Consider the following 24,674-nt stretch of genomic DNA (forward strand, 5'->3'; position numbering starts at 1 on the left):
CCAAGATCATTACCCAAGCTGAAGGCAGATCCTTAACAACTGAGCCATCCAGGTGGCCCTGGATTATAAATTCTTAAAAATAAACTTCAGAGTGGAAGAGATGAAGATATGACATAAAGAAAGTTTCTGTTGCACAGGAAGGGAAGAGACATTCTGGTGTCAGTAAAAGCCTGGAGAATAAGGATCTGGAATGGCAGGAAGTCAAATTCAAGTGTCTTTGCTCTTCATGATCCCATTGTTTCCAGGGAAGGGAGATGCATCACAGGGGTAAGGATATATGATAGAAACATTCATATAAACGAGGAGCAATCCTAGAACAACAGGGTTGGCTCCTTGCTTCTCAGTGCATTAAAAACTCCCTAAAGAGGCCCCATGTCCAGCATTACATCAGGGCAACATGGTGCCTCTCTGAGTTATAAATCAGAAATGTCCAAAATTAGTATCTAGACAGCTGGACAAGAGAAAGCAACCAGACTCTCCAGAGTTTTTTCAAAGCAAGTAAAGACTCCAAATAGTCCTTGTGTCCTGGTCAGGAGACAGATAGGTGCTGAGGAAACTGGTTAAACAGAAATAGTTTAGTGTGTAGACAGAGAAGTCACACAATGCCAGAACCTTATAGAAGATGGCAGTGGGCCTCACCCCTGCTGGCAAAGGGAGCCTCTGTGGACAAATGAACTGAAGGAAGAAGAGGCCAACACTCAACTATAGAGCACATTCAACACACATAAGAGATACTCTGAAGTGCTAGGTCCTGGGGAACAGAGTATGCTTCACAGCAGGACACTACAGGACCTCTTCTTCATAAGACTATTATTGTTAACAGCAAGAGAAATAGCTGACTTTCCAAACACAGAGACACAGACACAGAGAGTTAGACAAAATGAAGAGACAGAGGACTATGTCCCAAATGAAAGAACAGGACCAAACCATAGCAAGAGACCTAAGCAAAATGGATATAAGTAATATGCCTGGAAGAGATTTTATTTTATTTTATTTTATTTGTTTTGTTTTGTTTTGTTTTCCTGATAGAGATTTTAAAGTAATTACCATAAAGATACTCACTGGACTTGAGAAAAGAGTGGAGGACATCAGTGAGACCTTTAACACAGAGATAGAAAAGAATCAATCAGAGATCAAGAATATAGCAAATGAAATTAAAAATACACTTGATGGTTGGGGCACCTGGGTGGCTCAATCAGTTAAGCATCTCTCAGCTCAGGTCATGATCCCAGGGTCCTGGGATTAAGACCCACATCAGGCTTCCTGCTGAGTGGGGAGTCTACTTTTCCTGCTCTCTCTGCCCTTCCCTCTGCTTATGTGCTCTCTCTCTCCCAAATAAATAAAAAATCTTTTAAAAAATACACTTGATGGAATAAATAACAGACTAGATGAAGAAGAGGAATGAATTAATGACCTGGAAGACCGAGTAATGGAAAGTAACCAAGCTGAGCTAAGGAGAAGAAAGAAAATTATGCAAATTGAGAACAGTCTCTGGGAAATCAGCGACTCTATCAAGCATAATAAAATTTTCATTAGAGGGATCTCAGAAGAAGAGAAAGAAAACGGGCAGAAAAATTTATCTGGAATCCGAGTGGGGCGAGCGAGCTAAGTGGTTGTGTGGTCACTTCTTGGAGACTGGTAGCGCTTGCAGGATGGCTGATCAATTGAGGAGCAGACTGCAGAATTCAAAGAAGCTTTTTCACTATTTGACAAGGATGGTGATGGAACTATAACAACAAAGGAATTGGGAACTGTAATGAGGTTTCTTGGGCAGAATCCCACAGAAGCAGAGTTACAGGACATGATTAATGGAGTAGATGCTGATGGTAATGGCACAATTGACTTCCCGGAATTTCTGACAATGATGGCAAGAAAAATGAAAGACACAGACAGTGAAGAAGAAATTAGAGAAGCATTCCATGTGTTTGATAAGGATGGCAATGGCTATATTAGTGCAGCAGAGCTTTGCCATGTGATGACAAACCTGGGAGAGAAGTTAACAGATGAAGAGGTTGATGAAATGATCAGGGAAGCAGATATTCATGGTGATGGTCAAGTAAACTATGAAGAGTTTGTACAAATGATGACAGCAAAGTGAAGACATTGTACAGAATGTGTTAAATTTCTTGTACAAAATTGTTTATTTGCCTTTTCTTTGTAACTTATCTGTAAAAGGTTTCCCCCTGCTGTCAAAAAATATGCATGTATAGTAATTAGGATTTCATTACTCCATGTTTTCTTCCCTTATCTTACTATCATTGTCCTGAAACCTTATTTTAGAAAATTGATCAAGTAGCATGTTGCATGTGGCTTACTCTGGATAGATCTAAGCCCTTCTGCACATCTAAACTTAAATGGAGTTGGTCAAATGAGGGAATATCTGGGTTATGCCTTTTTCTTAAGTAGTTTTCTTTAGGAACTGTCAGCATGTTGTTTTTGAAGTGTGGAGTTGTAACTGCGTGGACTATGGACAGTCAACAATATGTACTTAAAAGTTGCACTATTGCAAAACGGGTGTATTATCCAGGTACTCATACGCAATTTTTTTTGTACTGCTTGTCCTGTACCAGAAACATTTTCTTTTATTGTTACTTGCTTTTTAAACTTTGTTTTAGCCACTTAAAGAAAATCTGCTTATGGCATAATTTGCCTCAAATCCATTCCAAGTTGTATATTTGTTTTCCAATAAAAAATTACAACTTACCCCCCCAATAAAAAAGAAAAATTTATTTGAAGAAATAATAGCTGAAAACTTCCCTAATTTGGGGAAGGAAATGGATATTCTGATCTGGGAGGTACAGAGATCCCTGCAAAAATCCAACCCAAGGAGGTCCATACCAAGACATGTAGTAATTAAAGAGGCAAAAAGTAATGATAAAGAAAAAATATTTCAAAGCAGCAAGAGAAAAGAAGACAGTCACGTACAAAGGAAACTCCATAAGGCTATCAGTGGATTTTTCAGCAGAAACTTTGCAGGCCATTTGGGAGTGGTATGATATATTCAAAGGGCTGAAAGGAAAAATCTGAAGCCAATAATATTCTATTCAGCAAGGCTATTATTCAGAATAGAAGGAGAGATAAAGAGTTTCTCAGACAAACAAAAAATAAAGAGGTTCATGACCACTAAACCTGCCCTAGAAGAAATATTAAAGAAGACTCTTTAAATGGAAAGGAAAGACCATAAATGAGAGTATGAAAAGTAAAAAATACAAAGCAGTGTAAGTAAGTATTTTTGTAAAAACCAGTGAAGGGTATTCACAAAATGAAAGGATAATATGACACCATATACCTAAAATGAGGGGAGAAGAGTAAAGAATGGTTTCAAAATTAAGCAATCATCAACCTAATATAGGGTTTTCTATGCAGAAGATGTTATATACAAACATAATGGTAACCACAAATAAAAAACCAGGAAGATATGTAAAGAGTAAAGAGAAAAGAATCCAAATGTATCACTAAAAGAGGCCAACAAATCATGAAAGAGAGCAAGAAAAGAAAGGATCAGAGAAAATCTAGGGAAAAAAACACAAAACAAATAATAAAATGGCAATAAATATATATCTAAAAATAATTACTTTGAATGTAAAGGGATTTAACATTCCAGTCAAAAGACATGGGGTGACAGAATGGATAAAAAAAATAGGACCCATCTATTTTCCACCTGCAAAAGACTCATTTCAGACCAAAGACAGCTGCAGATTGAAACTGAGGGGATGGAGAAACATTTATCATGCAAACAGATGTCAAAGGAAAGCCAGGTAGCAATCCTTATACTTGACAAAATAGACTTTAAAATAAAAACTGTAAAAAGAGACAAAGAAGGACACTATACAATAATAATGGAAACAATCCAACAAGAGGATACAACAATTGTAAATATTTATATACCCAACATTGGAACACCCAAGTACATAAAACAGTTAATAACAGAACTAAAGGATATAATCAGTGGTAATATAATAGTAGGGGACTTTAACACCGCACCTGCACTGATGGACAAACTATCCAAACAGAATATCAACAAAGAAACAGTGGCTTTGAATGACACACTGGACTAGATGTACGTAACAGACATATTCAGAATATTCCATTTTAAAATAGCAGAATATATATTCTTTTCAAGTGCATATGGAATATTCTCCCAAACAAATCACATATTAGGCCACAAAACAGGTCTCAACAAGTTAAAAAAAATCAAAGTCATGTCATACATCTGTTCTGACCACAACACTATGAAACTAGAATCAACCACAGGAAAAAAATCTGGGAAGAGCAAAAATACATAGAGGTTAAATAACATGCTATTAAACAATGAATGGAACAAACAAGAAATCAAATAATAAATTTAAAAATTACATGGAAATAAATGAAAATGAAAACATAATGGTCCAAAATCTTTGGGATGCAGCAAAAGTAGTGTTGAGAGGGAAGTTTATAGCACTACAGGTCTACCACAAGAAGTAAGAAAAATCTCAAATAAACAACCTAACTTTACACCTAAAGGAACTAGAAAAAAAACAAACAAACAAAACACTAGCCCAGCAAAAGGAAGGACATAATAAAGATTAGAAGAGAAGTAAGTGATATAGAAACTGAAAAAACAATAGAACAGATTAATGAAACCAGGAAGTGGTTCTTTGAAAAGATCAACAAAATCAATAAACCTCTAACCAGACTCATAAAAAAAAGATAAAGAGGGGATCCCTGGGTGGCTCAGCGGTTTGGCACCTGCCTTTGGTCCAGGGTGCAGTCCTGGAGTCCCAGGATCGAGTCCCACGTCAGGCTCCCTGCGTGGAGCCTGCTTCTTCCCCTGCCTGTGTCTCTGCCTCTCTCTCTCTCTTTTTCTCTCTCTCTCTTTCTCTCTCTATGTGTATCATGAATAAATAAATAAAATCTTAAAAAAAAAAGATAAAGAGGATCCAAATAAACAAAATCATTAATGAAAGAGGAGAAATTTCAAACACCACCACAGAGATACAAACAATTGTAACAGATTATGAAAACCTATATGCTAACAAATTAGACAACTTTGAAGAAATAAGTACATTCCTAGAAATATATCACCTACCAAAACTAAAGCAAGAATTGGCCTATTCAGGCCAATTACCAGAAGTGAAATTGAATTAGTAATTTAAAAACTCCTCAAAAACAAAAATCCAGGAATAGACAGCCACACAGGTGAATTCTACCAAACATTTAAAAAAGAGTTAATTATCTGTTCTTCTCAAACTATTATAAAACATGAAGAGGAAAGAAAACTTGAAATTCATTCTATGAGGCCAGTATCACTCTGACATCACTCTGACACCAAAGCCATATAAAGACACCACAGAAAAAGAGAACTACAGGCCAGTATATGTCATGACTATGGTACAAAAGTCCTCAACCAAATATTAGCAAAACCAAATCCAGCAACACATAAAAAAAAAAAATCATTCACTACAAACAAGTGGAGTTTATTCCCAGGATGCAGAGGTGGTTCGATATTTACAAAACAATCAACATGATATATCACATCAATGAGAGAAAGGATAAAAACCACATGATCATTCCAATAGATGCAGAAAAAGCATTTGAGAAAGTACAATATCCATTCATGATAAAAACCCTCTGCAATGTAGTTCTAGAGGGAATATAACCTCAATGTAATAAATGCCTTAAATGAAAAACCCACAGTCAAAATCATACTTAAAAGATGAACAACTGAAAGCTTTCCCTTAAGGTTAGGAAAAATATAAGGAGGTCCACTCTCACCACTTTTATTCAATATAGTACTGGAAGCCTAGCCACAGCAATTATACAACATAAAGAAAAGGCAACCAAACTGGTAAGGAAGAAGTAAAATTCTCATCATTTGCAGATGACATAATACTATTTATAGAAAACTCTAAAGACTTCACCAAAAAACTACTAGAACTGATAAATGAATTCAGTGAAGTCGCAGGATACAATATCAATGTACAGAAATCTGTTGCATTCTTACACACTAATAATGAAGTAGCAGAAAGTGAAATGAAGAAAATTATCCCATTTACAATTGTGCCAAACACAATAAATATCTAGTTATAAACTCATCCAAAAAGGTGAAAAACCCGCACTCTGAAAACCATTAAACATTGATGAAAGAAATTCAAGTGGATACAGAGAAATGGAAAGACATTCCATACTCATGGGTTGGAAAAACAAATATTGTGAAAATGTCCATACTAGTCAAAGCAATCTACAGATTTAATGCAATCCTTATCAAAATACTAACAGCATTTTTTACACAGTGAGTATAAACAATCCTAAAATTTGTATGGAAACCACAAATGACCTTGAATGGCCAAAGCAATCTTGAAAAAGAAAAATAAAACTGGAGGTACCATAATTCCAGACTTCAAGTTATATTACAAAGTGTTAGTAATTAAAACATTATGGTACCAGCATAAAAATAGACATATAGATAAATGGAATAGAAGAGAAAACCCAGAAATAAACCCACAATTATATGGTCAATTAATCTTCGACAAGTAGAAAAGAATATCCAATGGGTAAAAGACAGTCTTTTCAACAAATAGTGCTGGGAAAACTGGATAGCCACATGCAAAGGAATTAGACTAGACCACTTATTTTCACCATACACAAAAATAAACTCAAAATAGATTAAAGACCTAAATCCATAAAACTCCTTGAAGAGAGTATAGACAGTAGTTTCTCTGACATTGGTTATAGCAATATTTTTCTAGATATGTCTCCAGTAACAAGGGAAATAAAAGCAAAAATAAACTATTGGGGCTACATTAAAATAAATACATAATTTACAAACAAATACAAAATAAATAACTATACCACCGTGTTTCTGCACAGTAAAGGAAATAATCAACAAAACTAAAAGGCAACCCATGGAATGAAACAAGATATTTGCAAATGACATACCCAATAAAGAATTAGTATCAAAATATATAAAGAACTTATATAACTCAACACCCCAAAAATAAACAATCCAATTAAAAAATGAGCCGAAGACATGAACAGACATTTCTCCAACAAAGACATCCAAACGGCCAACAGACACATGAAAAGATGCTCAACATCACTCATCAACAAGGAAATGCAAATCAAAACCACAATGAAATATCATCTCACACCTGTCAGAATGGTAGAATAAAAAACACAAGGAACAAGAAGTGTTGGTGAAGATGTGGAGAAAAAGGAACCCTCTTGCACTATTGGTGGGAATGTAAACTAGTACAGCCACTGTAGAATCAGTATGCAGTTTCCTCAAAAAAAAAAAAAAAATAGAGCCACCCTACAATCCAGGAATCATACTACTGGGTATTTACCCAAAGAATACAAAAACACTAATTCAAAGGGATACATGTACCACCATTTATTACAATATTCTTTACAATAGCCAAACTATGGAAGCAGCCCAAGTGTCCATCAACAGATGAATGGATAAAAATAATGGAACATTACTCAGCCATAAAAAATGAAATCTTGCTATTTGTAATGACATGGATGGAGCTAGAAAGCATAATACTAAGAAAAATAAGTCATTCAGAGAAAGACAAATACTATATGATTTCACTAATATGTGGAATTTAAGAAAGAAAACAAATAGGCAAAGAAGAAAAAGAGAAAGATAAAAACCAAAAAACAGACGTAATTATAGAGAACAAACTGATGGTTACTAGAGGGAAGATGGGAATGGAGATGGGGGAAATAGGTGATGGGGATTAAAGCATATACTTATCATTATGAAAAAAATAAACAAGAAGATGGCAGTGAGTGGCAAACTTCAGGATGCTGTGCCAACAGAAACCCCAAAGGATCTGGAAGGCTTGGCTGTACCTCAACAGTAATACTACTTAACGGTTAGGAGTCAAGCAGGAAAGTTAGAACCTCAGCAGAAGACCAGTTATCCTCCCTCAGTTGCTAGGATGATAAGTAAGACCTGAAAATTTGGGTCACTTTCTAGGAAAAAAAATAATAAAATGGTGGAAGATAAGACTTAGAATCCATAAAGGCTTAAATCTTTAAATGACTAAAATATACTAACGGTTCAAAGGGACTTATAAAAACTGAAACATTCTAATTGTAATTCACTGTGAATAAATAAGTTTAAGTTTTTTCTTTCTTATTAAGCAAGGATGGAGAAATGAAAGCTTGATTAGAAAAGTTATAAAAAATACAATTACATTATTGTATGGTTTATAATGTATACACTCAGTCACATTATTTTATAAATATACAGGTATATATTTCTGTGCATAGATTTCATTATTACATGTATGTGTGTATATGTCATATATAACTTATATAAAGGTAATGAAAATTACTATTATCATATATAGGCAAGTAGTTAATGTACTCACATTAGCTCTATAAATCCTAAACAAAAATTGATGGATTTGGTTAAATAAAAATGAAAGATGTTTTTGAAAAGTGAAGGATGCCACACTTCTATGGAGAGAAATTAGAAGAAATTAGAATGTATGATCTAGTTCTTGCCATTTTTAGCAAGTTCCTACAAGAAAGAAGTGAAGTCAAACAAAAGCTAATCTATTTGCAAGCAGCAATGAAAGATATAAAGTTAATAGACAAATATCAGATTGGGAAAAGATATTTGTAAAAACTAAAACCACAAGAGACTAACTTTCTTCAATAGATAAGGCATCTGCACAAATCAGTAATAATAGAACAGGAAACTATCTAGAATAGACTAAAAAACCCAACAGAAAAGATAAGAGCCCAGTAGAAAAGTAGATAGTGACAGAGACTGCTACTTCTCTCCAGCTGTGTGTTCTTCCATTCTTCTTACAGTGATAGGTTTTTAGATGGGCAGGTAGCTGTCAGCTAAAGATTACATTTCCCAGGCTCTTATGCATCTCAGTGTGGCTATGTTGACTAAATGTCCATTAATAAGGTAGGAGTAGAAGCAATGTGTACCACTACTGGATCATGACCTTAAAAGGAATGGCCATGTCTTCTGCTTGTACTCTTCTGTTGGCAGAGACAAAGGCATGATGCTGGAGCTGGAATAGTCACTTAAGATCCAGGCATAGAGGCTGCGTGTTGGGTAAGGTAGACCAGCAAGATAAGAGACATCCTCAACATTGTAGAGCTGCATCTACACTCAGCGTCTTTTCTCTCCAAGTTATGGATGTTACCTAGTGGCCATGTGAAACAATAAGGCTGAAGGTAACACATGGAAGTTGATGCTTACTGTTGGGATGGATCTCAATGGATATCAAGAGAAGCTCTTGAGAAAGCCTTGAGGTCACAGTCTTACCTCTTGCTATTTAGACATAAAAATAATTGGCTTTTTCCAAAGCTTGATGATTTAACATTACTGATTACCAGTAAATTTAGATTGTAGACTGCATTCTAAGTGTAGGTTGAAGGAGAAAACCTTCATCTCTGCAAACTGACTAGCACTGACAAGAAGTCATGGATGCACATCAAAGTTCCTTCTTTTCCCAGGCTCAGTAAGCACATGGTCTGCCTCCCAAGGTATTCCAGGTAACAGTTTTATCAAATATGTTACAAAGGTCCAATGAGTTAACAGCTTTTCAACATGTTAAATCTCAACTTTTTTGGACCACAATCTGATGATCTCTAAGTAATTCAAACATATGTCAGATTTGGATATCTTGCTTCTAGATACCAAAATCTGCATTAGTTGGGATGTGTTTCAAAGGCTGTAACAATGACCCAAATATAACAATGGCTTACAATGATGGAACTTTACTTCCCTTTCACGTAAGAGCAAGGGAAATGAGAGTTTACTATGGCAGCTCCACAATGTTGAGGATGTCTCTTATCTTGCTGGTCTACCTTACCCAACACGCAGCCTCTATGCCTGGGTCTTAAGTGACTATTCCAGCTCCAGCATCATGCCTTTGTCTCTGCCAACAGAAGAGTACAAGCAGAAGACATGGCCATTCCTTTTAAGGTCATGATCCAGTAGTGGTACACATTGCTTCTACTCCTACCTTATTAATGGACATTTAGTCAACATAGCCACACTGAGATGCATAAGAGCCTGGGAAATGTAATCTTTAGCTGACAGCTACCTGCCCATCTAAAAACCTATCACTGTAAGAAGAATGGAAGAACACACAGCTGGAGAGAAGTAGCAGTCTCTGTCACTATCTACTTTTCTACTGGGCTCTTATCTTTTCTGTTGGGTTTTTTAGTCTATTCTAGATAGTTTCCTGTTCTATTATTACTGATTTGTGCAGATGCCTTATCTATTGAAGAAAGTTAGTCTCTTGTGGTTTTAGTTTTTACAAATATCTTTTCCCAATCTGATATTTGTCTATTAACTTTATATCTTTCATTGCTGCTTGCAAATAGATTAGCTTTTGTTTGACTTCACTTCTTTCTTGTAGGAACTTGCTAAAAATGGCAAGAACTAGATCATACATTCTAATTTCTTCTAATTTCTCTCCATAGAAGTGTGGCATCCTTCACTTTTCAAAAACATCTTTCATTTTTATTTAACCAAATCCATCAATTTTTGTTTAGGATTTATAGAGCTAATGTGAGTACATTAACTACTTGCCTATATATGATAATAGTAATTTTCATTACCTTTATATATGTTATATATGACATATACACACATACATGTAATAATGAAATCTATGCACAGAAATATATACTTGTATATTTGTTTCTTAAAAGAACAGGTATGAGGTGATTTATTTTTTCATTGTTTATAGTACCAAGATGTTGCAGGAAATTTAGGTTTTCATTACTGCAGAAAAGCTTAAGTAAAATCTGGTGCTATGCAGTGAATAGACACACAGATCTAATGTATAATAGTAATATAGGTAGATGTTAAAAACAGTGCTGATTGAAAAATCAGAAACAGATTGAAGCATATATTATGATATCAGCGTACTACTCAATGATGTATCCATAAAGTTGTACAATGCAGTGTGATTTTTAAGACGGAAAGAATTAGAAATAAGCCAAGTCCATCATGTGGGATTGGCTAAATAAAGACTAGTACATTGACATAGTGGAATAATATGGAGCTGTAAAAAAGAGAAAGTTCTCTATATTCCCGTGGAAAGATCTTCAAAAAATATTATGTAAAAAGGCAAAGTACAAAGCAGTGTATCTGGTAAGTTACTTTTTTGTGCAAAAGAGAGGACAAAAATATCTGTATTTATATTTCCTTTATTTAAACAAAGAAATACTGGAAAGATAGATAAGAGAGCAATAAATGTGGTTACATGTAGTGGGTGGGTAGGAGGTGGGAACAGGGTGGATGGGAGATAGGGATGTGAGGGAGAATTTTCACTGTTTACCTTAAAAAATATATTATATATATAAATATATATATTTGTATTTATATATGTATAAAATATGTATTTAAACTTCTTTTTAACTCAGAAAAGCCTTATTTTTTATTTAGCTTTCTGACTGTGTTCTTGTGCCTTCAACACTTTCACAATGATTTTCTGCTCCTTATATAAAGAAACTGCACTTGATCCTGTCATGCACACATCTAGCGCATGTGGAACTACCATGGGCCTCACTGCCATGTTTTTCATTTTAGAGAACTTCGTAAGAACTTTAAAATTTTATTTATTTATTTGAGACAGAGCGTGCACACTCACGTGAGCAGGGGGAGAGGAAGAAGGAGAGGGAGAGCGAGAATCTCAAGCAGACTCTTGGCTGAGGGAGGAGCCCTACCCAGCTGGATCTCAGGAACTCTGAGATCATGACTTGAGCTGAAATCAAGAGTCAGACATTTAACCAACGGAGCCACCCAGGCGCCCCTAGAACCTCCTAAGAACTTAAAGTCTCACAGCACAAGTTCCTTAAAAATGGACTGAGCACACTCCACATGCAAATTTTGCTGGTTTCCCAATATTCTTGGTATAAAGGTAAACAATTCCATTACCAGCATTGGGGACAGCCTAGTTTTGCTAGAGGCTGTATTGTATAATACTCTATGATAGTGCATCACATGCTGGAACATCCTGAATGCCTCTAGACACTGCCCCCAGAAGACTGAAAAATATTTTAAACAATGAGAATGTATAGTATGTATTTAAAAAATTAAGAATACACTATGTATATACTACATGTATTAAAAGACTTATACAAAAAAAAATAAAAGACTTATACAAATATATGTATTGCAAAGGCACACAAATAAAATGAAACTGTATAAACACATTGTTGGGTTGTCCAAAGCATAAGAGAACAATGGGAGTGGGGAATTCAGATTAAAAAGGAATAGATAAATAAAAATTAGAAAGGAGCCCAGACCAAACCAGTGATGAATATGGGCCCAAGAGTTAAAAAAGAAAAGAAATAGTAAATCTTAAAGAAGAGGTATTTCCATTTCTTTAGTACTTTTTGAGAGGAAAAATAGTTTCTGACAGTTTGCTGCACTTTCATTTCCCAGAATATGAGGGAAAGTTTGAACACTGGCATAATTGGCCATATTTAAATAGAAGCAGGTAAAAATGTCTGTTGAGTATATTTCTAACTCAACTTATTCAACATTACAAAGAGAACATGAAATTTTATTCCCTTGCTTGAATAAAGAATTAAAGGGAATAATAAGTTAATAGAAGAAGAGAAAGTACTAAAGTAATAAGTTATGAAAAGGATATGGAATTATGCTGGAGCTAGATAATAAAATTCTATCAAGGTAACAACACCAACCTGTCCTTTATCCATGTCACTATTTGCATTCTCTGAGTCCATTGTCTCTGTCCTTTTCCTCTTTCCTTTCCTAAGAGCTTGGGTATTGGTAATGTCATCTGTTTGCAAGATCTTCTGCATTTTCTCAAGTAGTTATCAAAGATTTTCTGAAATTGTAGGAAGAGGGAATACTCATGTAGATGATGCTATTCTGGATGTAGCCCCCAAATTAACGCTTTTCCTTAAAAACAAAAACAAAAAAGGATACATAATGTATTTACCACTGTATGTTTCATAACGGCATTAGCCACTCAAGTAAAGTACTTTTACTAAATGCTTCCTATCTCCTGTTGACCAATTTTGTACACATTTTCATTTGATTCAAAATCTTTCAATTTCATCATCATCATGGGGATGTCACATTTCCATTATGTGAGTAATATGCAGCGAGTTGTCACTTATAAAATGAAATAGTGTAAAAAAATTTTCCATCTTCACAAGTTTTTTTCTTGTCTGTCAGTTATAAGGAGTCTAAAAACCAACATAGAAACATAATAGATTTATGCAAACAGTATTTCACAGGACTGAAGTTATAAAGGGCATTAATAGTAGATCTCACCAGGATCAACATATTCCAAGGCAGATCAATAAGAATTGTTTAGAAGTTTGTTTTGTTTTTTTTCTGAAAACTCTCTACTTTTGAGGTGGAAGATTTTACTTGGTGTAAATTTAAGAATTTACCATAAAGAATGGAAGAAAAATATGTCTCAAAAGCAAAGATGTATTTCACAAAAAAATTTAAGGGTTAATCATTTTTCAAAACCTGAAAAGCAGATGACAATTCTTAGGTAGTAGCAGGGTTGAAATGATCAAATTTAATTTTTGCTATGCACAGATGATGTGCATTTGGTCTTAGCATCCTTATTACTTGCGTATATTGATTTTTTCTGTGAAAAGATATTTAATTATAAATAATAACACTTTAAATACAGAAGGGGCTGAACTTAAAGGTAACAGAAGGTAACATGTGCTCCTTATCAAATTATACTAAATAATTCTTTTAGGAAATATGGTACTTTTACCTACTTTAAGAGAAATTCATCATTCTTTAAGCATAAATTAATATTTGGGATTGTCTAGCAAAAATTGCTTGTTGTGACTTTCAGAAAACTTACTTTAGGTTTTTAAATATATATGAATAATATTTGAACTCACACATGGGACTGGACTGTCACATCTGACTCACAAATATCAGGGATTTTACCTAACATCAAACTTTATTAATAATTTCAATGATATAAGAAATCAAGAGGCACAGGTCAAGTAGGGAGAGGTCTAGGGCATCCTGCTGGCTTTGTAGGTTGTGTTCCTTCTCAGATCAGGTTGGTATTCTCTTGACTAGGATAAGTGAGGTCTCTAAATGAGGTTTGAGGGTCACCTTGCATAGTGGAGAGTTTAAGTTGTCACACATTTCCATTTTATATCTCCATTTTATACCTCAGAGTTGAATAGCTTGCATGACCTTTTCTAGGAAGTTATAAACCCATACATTCTAGAAATGTCAGCCATAAACAATCCTAAATCAGGTATATCAATTAAGAGCATTCCATAGATAAAATCTCTACTCCTAGCAAATATTGTTAATCAATTTACCCAGAGCAAGGTCAACAAACATTTTCTGTAAAGGGTCACATATTAAATATTTTAGGCTTTGCAGGTCAAGAGGCAAAATCAAGGATACTATGCAATTCTTATATAGCAAAAGAGAAAACAAATTTTCACAAAATTTTATTTATATAACTGAAAATATACTACTAATAATTGGATAGAACTTTTTGTAAGACAGTTCAACTAATGAGAATAGAACTAAAAAAAATGACATCTTGTTTAATTGGGGTTTAAAGTTTTCCCTTTCATCAAAATCATTTGCAAGTATTTACTTGTTAATGCTGACCTGCAATGAAATTTTATGTATTCCATGTTTGAAAAAAAAAGAATGTCCTTTCATTCAGAGAGAACAAAAATGTTTTTTAAACTTGGGTTGCGGTGGTGATTGCACAACTCTGTGAATATACAAAAAAAAATATTGAATTGTATACTTCAAATGGGTGAATTGCGTGGCATGTGAATAACACTTCAATAAAGCTATTTAAAAAACAAGTCATAAGTTTGAATGTCTTCTGCAAAGTACCTACTGATAAATAATAAAATGAGTAACAGTAGGCTTTATTTTTTTATTTTTATTTTTAAAAGATTTATTTATTTATTCATTCAGAGAGAGCGAGAGAGAGGCAGAGACACAGGCAGAGGGAGAAGCAGGCCCCATGCAGGAAGCCCGATGTGGGACTCGATCCAGGGTCTCCAGGATCACATCCTGGGCTGCAGGCGGCGCTAAACCGCTGCGCCACGAGGGCTGCCCAACAGTAGGCTTTAAACACCTTATATTTTCAAAGTTTTGTAAATTTGTCTTACTAAACCTTTTTCTGCTTCACACACATTTTTACCCCATCAGTTGTAACACATCTTAGTAGATTCTGCTTCAGGTTGTGCTGAATCATTGTTTTCTCAACTTCTTTGAAAATATTCTCTTCCATAGTTGTTTCACAAAGACTGTTTACAGACGTTAATTTGTCTGTCACTCTATACTCAGCAATTACTCCCAAATAAACAAGAACTGAGCAGTATCAGTGGCATCTATTGACCCACCAAACACCAAGAAAAACTCAAAGTCATTTGCTGTGCGTTTTAATTGATTATTATATTCTTCCTGATGTTCTCAGTTCTTTGAGCAACTGTTTTTGCTGAGAATCTAATGATCTTAAGTAAGTTAATTTTTTTTCTGGGCACATGTCTTTAGCTACTGCAATGAAGTATGGTTTAATTAACTCACTACCTGTTAATGATTTTCCTTGTTTGGCTAACAAATGAAGCACTCAGAAACTTATTTTGGATACAGACTCACTTTCATTTAATTTTCTTTGTTTGTTCAGTAAGCTCTGCATCCAACATGGGGTCTGAATTTATGACCCCAAGACCAAGAGTCGCATTCTCCACTGACTGAGCCAGCCAGGCACCACCATTTCTTATTTTTGTGAAGAAATTAATTTGTGAAAAAGTATCTCAGGGATGAGATACTTCACTTTACATTTTCCTTTTTTTTTTTTTTATTTATTTATTTTTTTCACTTTACATTTTCTAATCATTTTGGCTATTGCTGTTCTGTGAATTGGAAATATTGTCATGAGTGCTTAGTTTGGTAATGTTGACATATATCATGTTCTTTTAGTACACCTACAGTGTCACTGTATCATGAACACAATGCTTTGTCACTTAATTTGATAACAAAATAATCCAAACTCCACTCTGCTTTAAAGAGTGGAGTTTTCTCTTTCTTTGTTTTTTGACATGATTGGCATGCCCTAGTAATAAAAAAATAAAAGAAGATGCCACAGTGTGACAATATGCATGATACTAAAATACCGTGAAGTTATTATAACTGCATTACTGTGATTTGTGGGGCACTGAACACCAGTATAAAGTGCTGAGATTGCCTCATACGGTTTCTGTCACAAATACTCAACTCTGCCCTCATTGCATGAAAGCAACCATAACAATATGTAAAAACATAAGTGTGCATATGTTGTAATAAAACTATTTATGGACACTGCAACTTTAGTTTTACATAATTTTCACATATCATGGTATGGTCTTCTTATATTGATTTTTTCAACTATTTAAAAATGTAAAGAACATTCTTAGCTTACAGGCTGTACAAAAACAGGTGGCAGGCAGATGAGCAGTAGTTTGCTGAACCCCATGGGGGCTCAGTTATCATACTTAAATGGAGTTTAAACTATATCATCTGCTTTCTTTTCTTTCATCTTCATTTCTTTTCCTGCAGATCAAGACAGCTGCTTTAACGTCTTTTTCCCCAGTGCCTTACTTCACTGAACATTACTAAAAAATTAAGAACAGTACCCAAGAGACATAATACACAGCATGTAAGATCCCACAGCAAATTATTATTTGATAAAATTAAATTTTGCCAGGTTAACTGATACGGACCTATTAAGTATCATTTAGTGATGGTGAGAGATGCCAGGTTCCTAGGTCATTGGGGTTGAGTATAACTCTAGGGTGGAGGGAATGGAAAGGAGATTATTGTTGAATTGGGTATAGAATTTCAGTTTTGCAAGATGAAAGGGTTGTGAAGATGGCTGGTGGTCATGGTCACACAACAATGTGAATATACTTAATGCCTCTAAATGACATGCCTTAAAATGGTTAAGATGGTAAATTTTATGTTAAGAATAATAAGAATATTGGGGAAAATTAGTTTATAAAAACATTGTTTTTGTAATATCCCTACCTGTACTAAAATCTTTTACTACTAATATGATTTAGTTAAGGAGCAAATCTCAAGTTTCTTCAAAAACACACAATTCTTTCAAGACTAACCAGAAGGGACATATCGAACCTCTTTTAGAACGACAACTTTTCAGTAGACTTCAGGCCAGTATTCTAACATCTAGGGACAGATGATTCAATGTTTATATTACCTGACAATTAACAAATTCAGAAAGGATATTGTGAATTTGGTTATATATTAAATTCTCCTCTTAATTCTTGATAGTAGGAAATTCACCACGGAGTTATCTTCCCCTCTTTATTTTTTGCTAGCAGAAAGCATTTCATTAATTCCCTGGATAGTACTTGTAGGATGTGAAATGAAACATAAACACAAGTCATGAGAACACCCATGATATGTGGCTAACTGGGTAATATAAATCAGTGGCTTTCAACCATTTTTGGTGGCTCACAGTAAAAAATACAGTTAACATTTTGATCCAGGAAACACACACAAAACTACAACAAAATTTCATGAAATATTCTTACCCTTACTGCATGTGATGCACTCTCTCAGTTTCTATTCTATCTACTGTATTGTTTCACTTTTAAAAGTGCTGATTATAGCACATAAATTGATTTCACAACTCACTAATGGGTTATAGCCCATAGTATGAATGTTGTTCCAAGCAACATCCAAATTATGAAAAACATAATATCTAAGAAATAAGACAGAGAAAGGGGAGCTTTGTAACTAAAGAAAGCAAATGAAGTTAATAAAAATATAAACTCTTAATGCATTTAGGTTTACTTTTAATAAGCCAATACAATTAATGCAGGAATTCAAAATGCAAAATCTACCTCTGAAACTGTGTTAATCAAAAGTCACCAAATTTAAGGAAACTAAATTAATATTAAAATATAATTCCGATGTCTTATCAGCCTTTACATCTAAATATAAATTCTCTAATGTAAACTAAATAAATTGGTAAAGGCAAGTACAGCACGACAATAATGCTTAAATGTCCTTACATAATTTTCAGAAGTTTTGGATTGTTTTCTATACATATTAGTTTTGTAATGTATAGACATAAAGGTACTTTGCAATATTGAGGTCAGAATACGGACTTGAAGACTTCACTCCAAATGAGTTCCTATATGCCAAGAAAATGGTGCCAACATAATTCTAAATATTCAGTGGTCAGTTTAATGTTTTCTGTGAAATGGGCTACTAGTTTCAACTCAGCCCCTAGTGAGGTGGGACGTGGGGGAGGGAGATCATATTATTTTTAGAAAATTATATATATGTTGGATGAAGAGTAACCAAGATCAGAATGGTTTAAAATCATTGGGTGTCTTCTCCTGCAATACCCACAGCACTCTATGGAGCAGAACAAGTGCTTGGATAGCTTTCTCATCAAAGTGCTCTTGCTTTCTGGTTAGAAATTACTAGGTTTTACCAATGTCCATTAGGGAACACTTCAATTCTTTTCAGTTCCTCCATCTAACATATTTTCTTTCTTTTCTTTTTTAAAAAGATTTTATTAATTTGAGAGAGAGAGTGAGAGAGAGCACTCAAATATGTGCAAGGGAGGGGGAGGAGCAGAAGAGTGGGAAAGAGAGAGATAAGTAGACTCTGTGCCTAGTATGGAACCGCACTTGGAGCTCAATTCTGCAACCCCGAGATCACGACCGAACGGAAACCAAGAGTCCAATACTTATGATACTTATCCAACCGAGCCACCCAGGTGCCCGTAACACATTTTCAATTTCCAAGTTATTCCAGGAATATCCTTATTAAAAAGATGACCAATATACTTTAGGATGATTCAGCAACACTGTCAAACTGTAATCACATTACTTAAGATTAGACTGGAGACTATGTGTGAGGCTCGGAGACTTTAAGTATGTTTGAGGGACTATAGATGTGAGTCATTTTTAACTTTCCATGATGGGAAAAGAAAGAAAAACATCCTTATTGGCCCATGGTTTATGGATATACTTTTACTAAAGTTAATTGAACTGATAAGCAATGATATCATGCAATGGCTTAACCATTATCTAGGAAAGGAGTCAATTTCGCTCCCCATAGTGCCCTATATGATATCCTCAGATCTTTCCAATTGTGTCCCCTTCACTTAATAACAACAAAAATATAGCTAACATTTACTGAGTGCTTACTATATATATGGTACTGTTTTAAGCGCTTTACCTCTACTACCTTGTTTAATTCTCATAGTAGCTCTCTAGGGTAGGCACAGTTATTATTCACACTTGACAGATGAAGGAACTGGGGTTTCTAGTGGACCTTGGCAACCATTTCTGATCGCTAACTCATTAGCAGGTTAAAGAAGGTCTCTAGTGTGGAACTTAGAAACTAATCATCAAGTCACCTTTGCAACAGAATCTGTTAACTCCAGTGACTAGGTTTTTATTTTCTTCGCTTGACTAAGTCCCTCATAGGGCCCTCCTTGCTTAAGTTTCTGCCTCGTAGTCTGCCTCGAGACTGAAGCCTTGACTTGCTTCTCAGGACTGTAGTGCTGCTCAGACACAAGTGCTGGAGCTCCTCTCTTTAGTCCTGCAGCTCTGTTCTCCAGCCATCTCTGTTTTGCTGCCTAAGTTAGAAGGCTGACCTGTTTGGGCTCCCTTACCCTCTTCCCAGTTGGATTCAGCCAATGGGGTGTCCAAGCAGGAGATCAGAAGGAGGGAGGACAGTAAGTTAAGCAGAATTTATCCTCTCGCCTCCTTTCCTGGGGGGTCACCTCAGACTTTTATAGTAGACTTGTCTATATGATCTTCTCCTTTCAGTTTGCAATAACTATTTCCCTCCCTCTCCCTTTGAGCCTACTGCTGGGAACATTTCTGTTGTGACTAGCCCTGAGGTAAACACTATTCCTCCTGGTTTCCCTATACCCAGCTGCTATGGTCTGAATGGGTGCCCTCCCTGCCCCAGAATTTGTGTTTTGAAATCTTATTCCTCTCAGGTGATGGTATCAGGTGGTGGGGCCTTTGGGAAGTGATTAGGTTATAATGGGAGATCCCTCATGAATGGAATTAATGCCCTCATAAAAATGCCTTCAGAGAGATCCTTACTCCTTCTCCCAAGTGAGAGGTCAGCAGTCTGCAGCTTGAAAGACGGCCTTTACCAGAACCTGACCATGCTGGCACTCTGATCTTAGACTTCTAGCCTCCAGAACTGTGAGAAATAAATTTCCATTGTCTATAAGTTACACAGTCTCTGGTATTTTGCTATAGCGGCCTGAATGGACTTAAGACACGAGCCACCCACATTAGCTTTTTCATCTGTACCAGAATTTCTCTGTTGCTCCTGACCTGGCAAAGGAGTCAGGTGCTAAACGACCCGGTTTTTATCTTCTCTGTAGTCAGACAGAGTGACAGGCTTACTTTCATCTTGATATATTCAGGAAGAAGACTTCTACAGCAAAGAGGTATTAGCACAGAAATCAGAAGTTGGGAATGGTGGAAGACAATCTTTACCTGCTACACAATGTCACTTATCCCCACCAATTGTCTATGAAAAGCCTGTAGCCATTTGGGGAATTGTCTGAAAGCTTGCACAAGAAAGCATATGCAAGACTTAAAGAGACTCTGGGCAAGTTTTCCTGTGGTTCTAGGGCCTCCAAAATCTTTTCTAAGAAATAATATGCATAGTTTTCTGTTACTATCTTCCCTGTACCCCCACCAACCCTCAGTATTTATGTGAGTTTTCCCCATTTATCAGAAACATGGATGCCAAGTTATGCATAAGGAAAAGTAAGAATCAATTAAAAGTTCTAATTTAGAATAGCTCTAAGTCATGTAAATCATCTTCCATTTCACATTTTTTTGATTAATGCAGAACATTCTATTCATCTTGAAAGTTGAGGGCAAGATGAGATCATTATGCTTTTTGCTTTAAGTAATCATATTCTAGAACATTAAGTTTTAGACCAATTTCTAAAATTCACAAAATGTAATAGTACTGATGCAAGAATCAAAGCCTTTGCATAAAAATCAAGAGTGATCCAGCTTTCAAATATTAATTTATCATATCAATTATAACATGAAAGGAGAAACCAATTTCTCTTTGAAATATCTGCCCCATTTTACCCTATAGTAATACCATGTATTAATGAAATAACTGGTTATCATTTAGTCTCTATTATTTTAGTACTTTTATAATCTCAAAAGTTGAGGTCTAAACATAATTAATGTGCTGAGTTACGTATTTCAGATAATTTACTTAATAAATCACCTTAAGTGGTTTGCCCCCTCATCTACTACCAATTTTCTCACTCTAATATTCTTTCATACTATGTTAAAGTAACATTCAAATAAAAAAAAATGATCAGCTACATTTCACATTTTTACTGTTATTTCTCTACGTCCTATGTGTAGGTAGTTAGAAAAATATATTCCTGTGTCTTTTTGAGTGACAGTATTTTTCTTCAATAAATTCATAGAATAATAAAAATGGAAGGAAACTTAAGGGACCATCTCCTCTCTGCTTCCTGTATTGCCAAGCCTGGTGTGGGCAGCCACAGGGCAAGTCAAGACTAGGAAGTTAGTTAAGGGTGGTGAAAGCAAGTATTGATCAAAGAAGGAAGCCCAAGGAAATGAAATGGATCTACTTAATCCAGCTGCAGTCTAGAAAGCTACATAAAAGCAAGGAAAGATAGATGAGAACAGTGAGTTCAAAGTGTGGAAGCCAACTTCAAGGTTTAGGAGTGTCAAAGACTGAGCAGAACAGAGGGCTCAGTGGTGGGGTATTTTGGGACAATGTTGTGAATTCATGATCCCATAGTAGAGAAATTGCTCTAACAGCCATGGGGAAGCAGAACCTCAGGCAGGTGTATCCCTTGTTCACAGAAAGAGGGGGAAGACTAAAATTGTCCTCCTAGGAAAAGACTGAAAGCTTAGTGAATTCCGTTTTTTGGTTTGTTTGTTTTGTTATGTAGGTTATTCAAGAGAGTCTTCTGGTCTGAATCTTTTGTAATATATTAGGTGATAAAGCTGGGTCACCTAAGTGGTTACAAACACAGAACCTAGGGATCCCTGGGTGGCTCAGCGGTTTGGTGCCTGCCTTTGGTCCAGGGCGCGATCCTGGAGTCCTGGGATCGAGTCCCGCATCGGGCTCCCGGCGTGGAGCCTGCTTCTCCCTCTGCCTGTGTCTCTGCCTCTCTCTCTCTCTGTGTCTATCATAAATAAATAAATAAATAATCTTAAAAAAAAAAACAAACAAAACACAAACACAGGACGTAGAATCAGTCAAGCTGTCTGGATCCCTAACCACAGATCTAATACTTACTATGTAACACTTCCGAACCTGTTTCCCCATCCGTGAATAATAACAGTACCTCCAACATGAGTTGATATGTTAGGTATATTAATAGCATAGTTACTATTTATTTTATTTATTTAGTTTATTAATAGTATTTTTATTAGTAACTAAAGGAAAAAGACCCATATCCCTCTTATACAAGCTGAGATGGAACAGGTAGTATGTGTATATGTGTGTGTGTGTGTTGGGGGGTGTTTACAAACTGCCTTGGTCAGGGAGGCATTAAGAAACATAGTTAATTAAAAAAAAGAAACATAGTTACTTAACTTGGATGCCTATGATGCTATATTAGACAAACCACAATCTTACTTAAAAATATAAAGACAAATTATTAGGGCTATTCATTTTTTTTTTTAAAGTAGCCTCCACACCCAACATGGTGCTTGAATCTTGTGCCACTAAACCCTTCACAGCCTAGACGGTCAGAAGGGAATTTGGAGAAAATAGAACCAGCCAAACTGAGAGATCAGAACACCCCTGGAAACTGGGTTGCCTACTGCAATGAGAAAGTCACATGGTGAAATAAGCCTCATCGTGTGGCAGAATGGGATGACAGTGATAAGACACTGGGACCTAGGGTTCTGAAAATATGGTGGTGGGTAGAGTCAAGGTTCTTAAGTATGGCAAGTATGGGAAATTAGAGATACAGGTGGATGGAGCTGAGTACTTGGTATGGACAGGCAGTCCTCCAAACCAGATAAAGGAATTATCCTGGTGGGACTGAGGACCTCAGTTTTCAGTCTCCATAGAGGCATGAATGTTGGAAAGCTTCATAGACTGTGGTTTGAGGTGAGATTTAGGAAGAGTAATTGCTACATTCACCAGAATGTCTAGGAGTAGTTTTGGGGAACATGATATTAAGTCCTTCTGCCTTTCTTTTAAGTCTTAAGACGATGGAGATCCTTGCAGACTCTGGGCTCAAGATCAAATTTTAGTACCAGTGTTTTTAGCTCAGAATGGATTTATCCATTCAAATATATAGATGTAAAATTGGGATACTTAACTGGCCTGAAGGTAGCTCAGGAATCATGTCAGGAATCTGTCATGGGAAGAAGCCCAAGAAGAAGGGCTTCTTCCCATGACAAAAGTCTGTGGAAGTGGTCCTAGATAGTTAGCATAGTCTTCCTTTTCAGGGTTAGAACTGACATCTCAATGAAAGTTACCTTAGGGAACTCGCTGGTCTCTTTCCTAATCTGTTCAAAGTTGAGGGAGGACAGAGAACTCACAGTACATCCTCTCATTAGTCTCAGCATGCGCAGCTTTCACCTGCGTTTGGGAGATGTCCTTGAACTTTTATAGGTTAGAGTTGAGAGTTTCCTCTGCTCATCCTGGGACACTTCTCTCAATCTCAGGGGAGGTACCTAGGTGCTGCTAATGTTGATGGATTGAGAAAATCTTTTGATACTGCAGAAGCCTTGTTATCTGTATAAATCTGTATGGTTTCTGATAATTCTCTCTCTCCCTCTCTTTCCTTTCCTTTCCTTTCTTTTCCCTTTCCCTTTCCTTTCCCTTTCCTTTCCTTCCTCCTTTTTCTTCCTTCCTTCTTCTCTCTTTCTCTTAATAACTCTTTAAGAACCTAATGAAATTATGGACTCTGTTCCCCAAAAGAGACCCATATTTTTATATATAATTTCTGGACCCTACAATTCCATTCATGAATTCCAGGTTAAAAACTCTAGCAACAGATAGGACAGCAAGAATAGGCTTTAGGTTTTTGGCTTTCTTCATTGAAATACAAACTCCACTATATTCTAATTTAGTGTGTTTGCTGTTTGTTTCCCTTTTTTTACTCCAAAAAGTGTTTGGGGGTTAACAAAGACATTTTATGATGTACTTTTCTTCTATAATAGATCCATAGGATGTCATTACATTGGGATAATTTCAGTAACCTCTGGAATTCAGTAACCTTTGGAATTATTGAAACATTCTTTGCTAATCATAAGTTACTTGTTGAAGTTCTCTGTTCTTGGGATACTTGCTACCTCTGCTGCCTTGGTGACATTATTCTTTCAGGCTCTCAGCATGCTAATGTATTAGCATATAAATCTATTGACACAAAATATTTAATGCAAAAGTGCTACAAAAGAAATGCACATAATTTAGCTATTAAATGTTGCTGTTGGGGCACCTGGGTGGTTCAGCTGGTTAAGCAGCTGCTTTTGGCTCTGGTGGTGATCTTGGGGTTCTGGGATCGAGCCCCACACAGGGCTCCCTGCTTCTCCCTCTCCTCCCCATTTGTGCTCTCTATTTCTCTCTCTCTCTCTCAAACAAATCACAAAATCTTTGAAAAATATGTTGCTGTCATTTCAAAAATTAAGATAATTTGGAA

The 24,674-nt window shown here is 35.8% G+C and overlaps 2 protein-coding genes across 8 annotated transcripts in view; one reads left to right on the forward strand and one right to left on the reverse strand.

Annotated features, from left to right (window-relative positions):
• BEND6 (BEN domain containing 6) overlaps nucleotides 1–24,674 on the reverse strand; it is a 59,557-nt gene that overhangs the window by 27,630 nt on the left and 7,253 nt on the right. For 2 of the 7 annotated variants that reach the window (XM_072832532.1, XM_072832531.1), the window contains exons 2-3: nucleotides 12,679–12,898; nucleotides 1,063–1,098 (exon numbers count right to left, since the gene is read on the reverse strand). The exons of 2 other annotated variants lie outside the window; for them this stretch is intronic. In XM_072832532.1, coding sequence (XP_072688633.1) covers nucleotides 1,063–1,098; nucleotides 12,679–12,798 — 156 coding nt within the window. In that variant the 5' untranslated portion in view covers nucleotides 12,799–12,898. The remainder of the gene's footprint in view (nucleotides 1–1,062; nucleotides 1,099–12,678; nucleotides 12,899–24,674) is intronic. 3 more of the 7 variants (XM_072832535.1, XM_072832534.1, XM_072832533.1) reach the window with 2 other exon arrangements.
• LOC140636827 (calmodulin-like) lies at nucleotides 1,669–2,226 on the forward strand. Its single transcript, XM_072832538.1, has one exon. The coding sequence runs from the start codon at nucleotides 1,757–1,759 to the stop codon at nucleotides 2,096–2,098; it is 342 nt and encodes a 113-aa protein (XP_072688639.1). The 5' UTR covers nucleotides 1,669–1,756; the 3' UTR covers nucleotides 2,099–2,226.

Source organism: Canis lupus, chromosome 7, assembly GCF_048164855.1.
Source record: "Canis lupus baileyi chromosome 7, mCanLup2.hap1, whole genome shotgun sequence".
In the NCBI taxonomy this organism is placed as follows: Eukaryota; Metazoa; Chordata; class Mammalia; order Carnivora; family Canidae; genus Canis; species Canis lupus.

Bases quoted from the DNA above. Each gene is read 5' to 3' on its own strand.
- LOC140636827 (XM_072832538.1), top strand. From the start codon at position 1,757: ATGAGGTTTCTTGGGCAGAATCCCACAGAAGCAGAGTTACAGGACATG.